Raw genomic sequence first — 12,150 nt, 5'->3', positions numbered from 1 at the left:
TTAAAAATTACCTTGAGACAAATGAAAATGGAAATATAACATACCAAAATTTGTGGGATGCAACAAAAGCAGTTTTAAGAGAGGAGTTCATAGAGATAAGTGCCCATCTCAAGAAACAATCAGAGGCTTGAATAAACAACCTAACTTTACACCTTAACGAACTAGCGAAAGAAGAACAAGTGAAGTCCAAAGTTAGTAGAAGGAAGGAAATAAAAATTGGAACAGAAATGAATGAAATAGAGACTAAAAATACAATGAAGAAGATCAGTGAAACTAAGAGCTGGTTTTCTGAAGAGAGAAACAAATTGACAAGCCTATAGCTAGCTAGACTCACCAAGAAAAAAAGAGAGGACTGAAATAAACAATAAAAAATGAAAGAGGGCGTGGTACAACTGATACCACAGAAATACAAAAGATCATAATTATTAGCAAATTTATTGTATGCCAAATCTATGAAATATACAAATGTATCTTAGAGTTATAATGTATTACATAATTTCCCATTTATGATACATTTAAAAAATAATAACATTTGTTTTAACTTCCAGACTACACAAAATTCATAATGGCAAGAGATTTTAGTGGCAAGGCAATGACAGCTGGGATAAAATAAATTGATAATCTGCAAAAGAAGGCAAATAATCACTATACTTCCTTTATTGTTTCAGTACATGCACCAGCATTTAATTAAACCAGCAAAATCCTTCATGTGCAAATACGACTTCAGATGACCATGGCCATGAATGTGATCAGCTTTTTTTAATAAACATGAATGTATTTTTCCTTTTGAGGAGTTGATGAGTACATTTCTGTTCTTTTTGTACTATGTGATCCTGCAACTTTAATGGGCAGTAAATAAAGATGGCTTTCCATCTGTGTTTGAGTCTTGTATATAAGTTTCATTATTAGAGCAGGTGCACAAAATAGTGCCTGCATAGTTTGACGATCAAAAGTCATTTTTGCTCTAAGGCATATTGAATAGTTGATTTTGTGAAATGATCAGAAGTGCAGTGTTACTAAGGCAACCAGATGTTGTTCTCAAGGTTTTTCTTTTGGTGTGTAAGACCAGTTGAGTATATTTAGGGGCTGTAGGACAGTATATTAGAAGGAGTATCTCTTTGGAGCCTGAATCATTTGGGATTGAATCCTGTCCACCTCTTACTTGCTTTGAAAATGATGCTTAATAACACTGAGTCAACAGCTTATTGTGAAGAAGGAATACTTAGTACCAGGAACTGGCACATAGTAGATACTTAGCAAATGTATGTTTCCTCTCCTTTTCTATCCACAGTGTAACTGTTCACGTGTTGAAGGAGAGGTAGAGGTACTCCTTTTAGATTGAGTTTAGGTTCATACGTGGTTTGATCAAAACAAAACGCATCTTCATTTTGTGAAATAATTCCTTAGAATTTTCAATTGATTAAATGTTTTAGGTTATAAAAACCTTGAGTTGTTATATGCCACTTGTAGTAAATGTAATAATTTAATAATAGTCATTTCTTCAAAAGTTCACTCAGTGATTTAAGTATTTCATTCAAATCTGTGTGTCTTTTGTTCCCAATCTTATTTGACAAGACTTCTTTTAGATATTGCTAGTTTTTGAAATTTAATTTTTCTCATTCTCATTTTTCTCATTTTACTTTTGGCCCAATGAGATAAAATGAGAAAAGTTTTGAGAATACAGTTCCCAAATCTCTTTCCAAATTATGTATTACTCATTACAGTATTTCTGAAGGTCTTAATGTTTTGAAAATCCATACTGTCATCTGTGGCAGCTTTATAAAGAGCAAATTTTACTTTATTTATGCCTGTACACTATGAGTTAGACAGCTGTTAGGAATAATCCTGTAAGAAAATCTTGTCCCACCTGGATCAAAACCCACCAATGGCTTCCTGTTTCCCTCAAGGTAACACTGAAGCTCTAACCACGGGCCACAAGGTTTCCCATAATGTGTAGAGCTGCTCTCTCTACCCCACTACCCCTCCCTATAGTGGCTGCTACACTCTCCCCTTGTTCATGTCTGTTCCAAGGTCTTTGCACCAGGCTACATAAACTTGGAATGTTCTTCTAGATACTCACATTTCTCTTTCCTTTACATCATTTAGGCTCTCTCTCATAAATCACTTTAAAATGGAAAGGCCTCTTCTGACATCTCTGTGTAAAAAGCATCCCTTCATTCCACCTCTATCTTCTTTCTTTTCTAGCACTTTTATTGTCACTTGACATGTTATCATTATACCTCTATTCATTCCCCCACTAGACTATGAGTTCTGTGAGTGCCATGCATAAAACAGCACATAATAGGAGCTAAAAATACGTTGAATGAATGGACATTCTACCACAAGGAAAGTCTAAGTCATCAACTCAGCTGTTTCTAGAACCTGTGAATTCTCTGCCCCAGTTGCCCAGTGGACCTTGCCAAGCAGGGCGAAGAGTCAGTTTGCAGAGGAGCTAGATGAGCTAAACCGTTAAGAACTGGTATATTATTCACTAATGTTCTACTACACTTTTTACTTTACAAACAAAAGCGTTTAAAAGAATTTACATAGTGACCTGATTAGTTTTAGCTTGATGTTACCCACTAGTTAATGATGAATCAGAAACATTTGGAGAAAAACCACAAGTTTTGGCATGACTTAGTGTTTATTTGCCTATTTTCTCATCTGCACTGTGATGCTTCATTAATCTGATTTACTGCTTCTCTTTTCCTCATAAAGCTTATGACCCCCTCTCATGGAGAAGGATAGTTTGAGATTCAACCACTGCTTATAAACACATAGCTGTGATGAATATTCTGTATCAGGCCACCCAATCAGACCATCCTAACCATGCCCTCTGTCCAAGACTAAACTCTGGATGACATTATTTGAAATAATAATTAATACTTTTCTTTCATTTAGACTCAATTATTGTAATTTTCTGAATCTTTTATTTCCCTTTTCTTAGCAAATGTGGTTAGCAGTCTAATTACTTAGCAACCACATTACTTTCTCAGTTCTTTAATACCCTTGCTAATACCTTCACCCACTTCAGAGTTGAAATTCCCTCAGTTTTATAAAATAGCAGCTCAATTTCAATGTTCCTGAACCTAAGGGGGAGTATGATCTGAGGTCTATTTGGGGAATAATTTTCCAGTTTAGTTTTGTATTATTACCTTCTATATCAAGTTAATTTCCCAAAAAGTGTAGGCTTTATGAAATGATTGCTTTGTAGGTATACTTTTAGAGAAAATAAAAATAATTTAACATGAAATGTTAACTTACTTGACTCTATAGTCAAAAACTTTGGTATTGTTTTTTTTCTACTACCCCTATTCTCTAATCTCACTGTATGGAAGTTTGCATTTTGAGTGGTCTAGTGTGTTAACCCAGAGATTACTAGTGAATTTCCCTTTTATTTTGTTTCCAATGTGACGTTATTCATGTGCCCGTTCTGAAGACACACCACACCAATAAAAAATAATTGAATCAAAATATGTTCATAATTTTTTAGAAGAAGGAATATTTTTCCCTTAGTAATAACCTCAAAGCAGCAAGATTTAATATTTATGGTTTTGAATTTTTGTCTATGTCAATATGAGAAATAAAGAATATTTCTTGAGTTTTTGATGATGGCCAATCTGACCGGTGTGAGATGATATCTCATTGTAGTTTTGATTTGCTCTGTGCTTTGTGACCACCTAGAGGGGTGGGATAGGGAGGGTGGGAGAGAGGGTGATGCAAGAGGGAAGAGATATGGGAACATATGTATATGTATAACTGATTCAGTTTATTGTAAAGGAAAAACTAACACACTATTGTAAAACAATTATACTCCAATAAAGATGTTAAAAAAAAAAAAAAAGAATATTTCTTCATCCTTTCTAATTCAATATTGAGCATATTGGATTAATTGACAGGTTCTTTTTTGTTTTTGTAATTTTACTCCATCTGATATAATCTCATCTAATCTATAGGAACTTGAAGTTGACATTTATTTGTATGCCTTAAATCTGAAATTAACATGTAATATCAGGGTAATAATGGTATTATATACTCATAGAATTCTAATGTGTTTATTAATCTCTACCAAGCATTAGTGATAGAGAAATTCATTCAGAAAGTTTACATTATTGTCCACTGTCTCAAGGATAAATTTATTAGACTGAATTTGTGAAAGAGCCATCAGGCAGATAAAGGTAGCCCATCAGCTTCACTGAGCAGATTTTTCCAGTTACATGGATGAGCAAGGAAACTGACAGAAGGATTGACCCAGCTTTGGAGTGTTTTCCTGGAGGATGTAATGGAAGGTCAGGCACACTAAATATAAAAATGTGGGTACCTTGGAGTCTGAAATTTCATGACTTATTTGAATTGAAAGTACCAGGTACTAGTTGAAGTAACAACAATAGAATCATTCCTTAACCTCTGATAAATATAAAAGAAATGAGAAAGCTGTACTGCATATGTCTGTGTGGAGAATGTCTAGTTTGAGTTTTGATTAGCATTCTGTTATTATTAACTTTCTGATAATTTATTAATTGTCAAAAGCATAGTTTAATGACTTGTGAATAATAGGAAGAAAGAACTTAACGGCACACACTTTGGTGTGAGCAAAAGCAATTCATCTATGACAACCTTAATACAATTAATACATGTTTGAAAAAACTCCTAATGAGCATTTCTATATTTCAGGGTGCAGTTGGTCTTAAAGGTGAATTGGGTGCTCCTGGAATTCCTGGGGAAAAGGTATGTGGATCTGATCCTTGATTAAGCTTTGTAGCTATTTTACCAGGTTGTATCAGAGAGGAAGGGAAAATACACGGAACAAGTCTGGTATTTCGGGGGGCGGGGGGCAGTCAGCAAACTGTGGCCCTGCAGGAGGGCTGCCAAAAATTCCTGCTCTGTGATTTAGTAAATCAGGTTTTACTGGAACACAGCCATGCTCATGTGTCTTCATAATGGCTAAGGCTGCTTTTGTGCTACACAGCAGTGTCTGGTAATTGTGGCAGAGATTCTAAAACATTTACTGTCTGGCCCTTTGCACAAAACACTTGCTTCAGAACATTAGTCATTATTCTAAGAGACCCAGGTCTTCTTAATTTCACTATTTTATGTTTGGTATTGTATCTTTCTTGTGGGGGAGGGTTACTTATTGATATGTTTTATCTTTTTTCTTTTTCTTTTTAAATTGAAGTCTAGTTGATTTACAGGGTTGTGTTAGTTTCAGCTGTACAGCAAAGTGATTCAGCTATACATATATATATATATATATATATATAAATCTATTCTTTCTCAGATTCTTTTCCCTTATAGTTTATTACAAGATATTGAATATAGTTCCCTGTGTTACACAGTAGGCCCTTGTTGTTTACCTATTTTATTTATAGTAGTGTGTATCTGTTAATCCCAAGCTCCTAATTTATCCCTCCTCCACTTTCCCCTTTGGTAACCGTAGGTCTGGTTTCTATGTCTGTGAGTCTGTTTCTGTTTTGTAGATAAGTTCATTTGTATCATTTTTTAAGATTCCACAAATAAGCCACCATATGATATAGGATCTTTTAATATGTATTTCACTGCAGACATAAATTAAATAAACATTTAAAAATATAGGGCTTCCCTGGTGGCACAGTGGTTGAGTGTCCACCTGCCGATGCAGGGGACACGGGTTCATGCCCCGGTCTGGGAAGATCCCACATGCCGCGGAGTGGCCTGGCCCGTGAGCCATGGCTGCTGAGCTTGCGCGTCCAGAGCCTGTGCTCCACAATGGGAGAGGCCACAACAGTGAGAGGCCCGCCTACCGCAATAAAAAAAAATAAAAATGTAGTACCACATGAAATATGATAAATAAAAATACAAGAAATATATTTCAGTCCATCAATAAAATGATTTTCACATTGTCTTCTCTAATACTGTAAAGATGATTCTAAATAGTGAATCCACTCACAAGAGGTTAGCATACTTATTCAGGAAACTTAAAAAAAATTGTTATATTTGTAAATTAGACTGTAATTATCTTGTCTTATGTTTCACTTAAATTGCTGAATTATTAGAGTTTCACATGTTGATGCTAAGAAAATTCTCTTCTTCACTAAAATAAATTTAACGTAAATTTCCGTAGCTGTTCTAGCTGCACTAATTATCAAGTGAGTCCATTTTGCCTCATTATCTAGAGGGTCATGACCCCTGTGGTTATGAAGCTATCATTGTCACGAGGAGAACTGAAGCTGAAGTGGTAGGAGGTTCAGAACTTATTTTCTGAGTCCTTCTTTAACGTGTCTCTGATATCTGACTGCTTCACTGATGTTGCTCTGTTTCTTTTAGAAATTATTCAGCCTGTTATGCAAATTCTTTACTCCTGTAAATGTTAGACTCAGTAAAACCCAACAGACTTTGTAAACAATGATACCTTGCTGCAAGCTAATGATTATTTGGGCTGCTGTCCTCTTGCTTAATCTTTCTGATGACATTAAACGAAGACAGTTCAATAAGTAAAAGTCCTTGAGACACTGTTTAAAGGTCTGATTCCTTCAAAATGCCGTTACCACAAGAGAATACTACTTAATCACCTAACTCTTGAAGAGATTGCCCAGTCCATATTTGCCTTATATATCCATTTCACCAATCTCTTCCTAAAATATATTATTCAGATTGTTTAGATTTCAGATCATTGGGATTTTTGTTTTTGCGGTACGCAGGCCTCTCACCATTGTGGCCTCTCCCGCAGCAGAGTACAGGCTCTGGACGCGCAGGCCCAGCGGCCACGGCCCACAGGCCCAGCCGCTCGGCAGCACGTGGGATCCTCCCAAACCGTGGCACCAACCCGTGTCCCCTGCATTGGCAGGCAGACTCTCAACCACTGCACTACCAGGGAAGCCCAGGTCATTGGGATTTAAAAAATTACTCGAATATGGGAACTCTTTTTTTCTTTGCCAAGTACAGAATCACTGGAGAACTTGGACTATAAAATAGATTATTAGACTTCTTTTTTTTTCTTCATGTATCTTATAGCTGAGTTATGCTTTTTTAAAAATCAAATCATACATATGATTATAGAAACAGTAAAATGCCAGGCAAAATAGAAAAGACAAATTGAGGAAAGATAATTACAACATACATACAAGAGAGGGATTACTTATACCACCATATGAACAAATCCTTTTTTTTTTAATATAGCAGGTTCTTATTAGTCATCCATTTTATACACATCAGTGTATACATGTCAATCCCAATCACCCGATTCAGCACACCCCCCCACCACCGCTTTCCCCCCTTGGTGTCCATACGTTTGTTCTCTACATCTGTGTCTCAATTTCTGCCCCCAAAACTGGTTCATCTGTACGATTTTTCGAGGTTCCACATATATGCGTTAATATACGGTATTTGTTTTTCTCTTTCTGACTTACTTTACTCTGTATGACAGTCTCTAGATCCATCCACGTCTACAAATGACCCAATTTTGTTCCCTTTTGTGGCTGAGTAATATTCCATTGTATACATGTACCATATCTTTATCAATTTGTCTGTCGATGGGCATTTAGGTTGCTTCCATGTCCTGGCTATTGTAAATAGTGCTGCAGTGAACATTGTGGTACATGACTCTTTTTGAATTATGGTTTTCTCTGGGTATATGCCCAGTAGTGGGATTGCTGGATCATATGGTAATTCTATTTTTAGTTTTTTAAGGAACCTCCATACTGTTCTCCATAGTGGCTGTATCAATTTACATTCCCACCAACAGTGCAAGAGGGTTCCCTGTTCTCCACACCCCTCCAGCATTTGTTGTTTGTAGATTTTCTGATGATGCCCATTCTAACTGGTGTGAGGTGATACCTCATTGTAGTTTTGATTTGCATTTCTCTAATAATTAGTGATGTTGACCAGCTTTTCATGTGCTCCTTGGTCATCTGTATGTCTTCTTTGGAGAAATGTCTATTTAGGTCTTCTGCCCATTTTTGGATCGGGATGTTTGTTTTTTTAATATTGAACTGCATGAGCTGTTTATATATTTTGGAGATTAATCCTTTGTCTGTTGATTCACTTGCAAATATTCTCTCCCATTCTGAGGGTTGTCTTTTCGTCTTGTTTATGGTTTCCCTTGCCATGCAAAAGCTTTGATGTTTCATTAGGTCCCATTTGTTTATTTTTGTTTTTATTTCCATTACTCTAGGAGGTGGAACAAAAAAGATCTTGCTGTGATTTATGTCAAAAAGTGTTCTTCCTATGTTTTCCTCTAAGGGTTTTATAGTGTCTGGTCTTACATTTAGGTCTCTAATCCATTGAGTTTATTTTTGTGTATGGTGTTAGGGAGTGTTCTAATTTCATTCTTTTACATGTAGCTGTCCAGTTTTCCCAGCACCACTTATTGAAGAGACTGTCTTTTCTCCATTGAATATCCTTGCCTCCTTTGTCATAGATTAGTTGACCATAGTTGCGTGGGTTTATCTCTGGGCTCTCTATCTTGTTCCATTGATGTATATTTCTGTTTTTGTGCCAGTACCATATTGTCTTAATTACGGTAGCTTTGTAGTATAGTCTGAAGTCAGGGAGTCTGATTCCTCCAGCTCTGTTTTTTTCCCTCAAGACTGCTTTGGCTATTCGGGGTCTTTTGTGTCTCCATATAAATTTTAAGATTTTTTGTTCTACTTCTGTAAAAAATGCCATTGGTAATTTGATAGGGATTGCATTGAATCTGTATATTGCTTTGGGTAGTATAGTCATTTTTACAATACTGATTCTTCCAATCAAACAACATGGTATATCTCTCCATCTGTTGGTATCATCTTTAATTTCTTTCATCAGTGTCTTATAGTTTTCTGCATACAGGTCTTTTGTCTCCCTAGGTAGGTTTATTCCTAGGTATTTTATTCTTTTTGTTGCAGTGGTATCATTCAGATTTTTCATCATTATTGTATAGGAATGCAGGAGATTTCTGTGCATTCATTTTGTATCCTGCTACTTTACCAGATTCATTGATGAGCTCTAGTAGTTTTCTGGTGGCATCTTTAGGATTCTCTATGTATAGTATCAAGTCATCTGCACACAGTGACAGTTTTACTTCTTCTTTTCCAATTCGTAGTCCTTTTATTTCTTTTTCTTCTCTGATTGCCGTGACGATGACTTCCAAAACTATGTTGAATAATAGTGGTGAGACTGGACATCATTGTCTTGTTCCTGATCTTAGAGGAAATGCTTTCAGCTTTTCTCCATTGACATTGATGTGTGCTGTGGGTTTGTCATATATGGCCTTTATTACGTTGAGGTAGGTTCCCTCTGTGCCCACTTTCTGGAGAGTTTTTATCATAAATGGGTGTTGAATTTTGTCAAAAGCGTTTTCTGCATCTACTGAGTTGATCATATGGTTTTTATTCTTCAGTGTGTTAATATGGTTTATCACATTGATTGATTTGCATATATTGAAGAATCCTTGCATCCCTGGGGTAAATCTCACTTGATCATGGTGTATGATCCTTTTAATGTGCTGATGGATTCTGTTTGCTTGTATTTTGTTGAAGATCTTTGCATCTATATTCATGAGTGATATTGGTCGGTAATTTTCTTTTTTTGTAGCATCTTTGTCTGGTTTTGCTATCAGGGTTATGGTGGCCTCATAGAATGAGTTTGAGAGTGTTCCTTCATCTGCAATTTTTTGGAAGAATTTGAGAAGGATGGGTGTTAGCTCTTCTCTAAATGTTTGATACAATTCACCTGTGAAGCCATCTGGTCCTGGACTTTTGTTTGTTGGAAGATTTTTAATCAGTTTCAATTTCATTACTTGTGATTCGTCTGTTCATATTTTCTATTTCTTCCGGGTTCAGTCTTGGAAGGTTATACCTTTCTAAGGACTTGTCCATTTCTTCCACACTGTCTATTTTATTGGCATAGAGTTGCTTGTAGTAGTCTCTTAGGATGCTTTATGTTTCTGCGGTGTCTGTTGTAACTTCTCTTTTTCATTTCTAATTTTATTGATTTGAGTCCTCTCCCTCTTTTTCTTGATGAGTCTGGTTAATGGTTTATCAATTTTGTTTGTCTTCTCAAAGAACCAGGTTTTAGTTTTATTGATCATTGCTACTGTTTTCTTTGTTTCTATTTCTGCTCGGATCTTTATCATTTCTTTCCTTCTGCTAACTTTGGGTTTTGTTTGTTTTTCTTTCTCTGGTTCCTTTAGGTGTAAGGTTATATTGTTTATTTGAGATTTTTCTTGTTTCTTGAGGTAGGCTTGTACTGCTATAAACTTCCCTCTTAGAATTGCTTTTGCTGCATCCCATAGGTTTTGGATCATCGTGGTTTCATTGTCATTTGTCTGTAGGTGTTTTTTGATTTCCTCTTTGATTTCTTCAGTGATCTGTTGGTATTTAGTAACGTACTGTTTAGCCTCCATGTGTTTGTGTTTTTTACATTTTTTTCCCTGTGATTGATTTTTAACTTCATAGTGTTGTGGGCAGAAAAGATGCTTGATATGATTTCAGTTTTCTTAAATTTACTATGGCTTGATTTGTGACCCAAGATGTGATCTATTCTGGAGAATGTTCTGTGTGTACTCGAGAAGAAAGTGTAATCTGCTGTTTTTGGATGGAATGTCTGATAAATATCAGTTAAATCTGTCTGGCCTGTTGTGTCATTTAAAGCTTCTGTTTCCTTATTTATTTTCACTTTGGATGATCTGTCCATTGATGCAAGTGAGGTGTTAAAGTCCCCCACTATTATTGTGTTACTGTCAATTTCCTCTTTCATAGCTGTTAGCAGTTGCCTTATGTATTGACGTGCTCTGATGTTGGGTGCATATGTATTTATTATTATTATATCTTCTTCTTGGATTGATCCCTTGATCATTATGTAGTGTCCTTCCTTGTCTCTTGTAACATTTTTTATTTTAAAGTCTATTTTATCTGATATGAGTATTGCTACTCCAGCTTTCTTTTGATTTCCATTTGCATGGAATATCTTTTTCCATCGCCTCAGTTTCAGTCTGTATGCGTCCCTAGGTCTGAAGTGGGTCTGACAGCATATATGTGGGTCTTGTTTTTGTGTCCATTCAGCAAGCCTGTGTCTTTTGGTTGGAGCATTTAATCCATTCACGTTTAAGGTAATTATCGATATGTATGTTCCTATGATCATTTTCTTAATTGTTTTGGGTTTGTTTTTGTAGGTCCTTTTATTCCCTTGTGTTTCCCACTTAGAGAAGTTCCATTAGCATTGTTGTAGAGCTTGTTTGGTGGTGCTGAATTCTCTTAGCTTTTGCTTGTCTGTAAAGCTTTTGATTTCTCCATCGAATCTGAATGAGATCCTTGCTGGGTAGAGTAATCTTGGTTGTAGGTTCTTCCCTTTTATCACTTTAAGTATATCATGCCACTCCCTTCTGGCTTGTAGTGTTTCTGCTGAGAAATCAGCTGTTACCCTTTTGGGAGTCCCCTTGTATGTTATTTGTCATTTTTCCCTTGCTGCTTTCAATAATTTTTCTTGGTTTTTAATTTTTGCCAGTTTGAGTACTATGTGTCTCGGCGTGTTTCTCCTTGGGTTTATCCTGTATGGGACTTGCTGCACTTCCTGGACTTCGGTGTCTATTTCCTTTCCCATGTTAGGGAAGTTTTCTACTATAGTCTCTTCAAATGTTTTCTTGGGTCCTTTCTTTCTCTCTTCTCCTTCTGGGACCCCTATAATGCGAATGTTGTTGCGTTTAATGTTGTCCCAGCGGTGTCTTAGGCTGTCTTCAGTTCTTTTCATTCTTTTTTCTCTATTCTGTTCCACAGCAGTGAATTCCACCATTCTGTCTTCCAGGTCACTTATCTGTTCTTCTGCCTTAGTTATTCTGCTATTGATTCTTTCTAGTGTAGTTTTCATTTCAGTTATTGTATTGTTCATCTCTTTTTGTTTGTTCTTTAATTCTTCTAGCTCTCTGTTAAACATTTTTTTGCACCTTCTCAATCTTTGCTTCCATTATTTTTCCGAGGTCCTGGATTATCTTCACTATCATTATTCTGAATTCTTTTTCTGGAAGGTTGCCTATCTCCACTTCATTTAGTTGTTTTCCTGGGGTTTTATCTTGTTCCTTTATCTGGTACATAGCCCTCTGCCTTTTCATCTTGTCTGTCTTTCTGTGAATGTCGTTTTTGTTCCACAGGCTGCAGGATTGTAGTTCTTCTTGCTTCTGCTGTCTGCCCTCTGGTCTAG

General features: G+C 36.1%; 1 protein-coding gene across 2 annotated transcripts in view; it reads left to right on the top strand.

Annotated features, from left to right (window-relative positions):
- Positions 1-12,150, top strand: part of COL19A1 (collagen type XIX alpha 1 chain) — a 363,734-nt gene that overhangs the window by 71,957 nt on the left and 279,627 nt on the right. For both annotated transcript variants that reach the window (XM_067011389.1, XM_067011388.1), the window contains exon 10: positions 4,675-4,728. In XM_067011389.1, the coding sequence (XP_066867490.1) occupies positions 4,675-4,728 (54 nt within the window). The remainder of the gene's footprint in view (positions 1-4,674; positions 4,729-12,150) is intronic.

This window comes from Kogia breviceps, chromosome 13 (genome assembly GCF_026419965.1).
Source record: "Kogia breviceps isolate mKogBre1 chromosome 13, mKogBre1 haplotype 1, whole genome shotgun sequence".
NCBI classification, from domain to species: Eukaryota; Metazoa; Chordata; class Mammalia; order Artiodactyla; family Physeteridae; genus Kogia; species Kogia breviceps.
The sequence above is the reverse complement of the archived record's forward strand: the minus strand, read 5'-3'. Positions and strand labels throughout refer to the sequence as shown.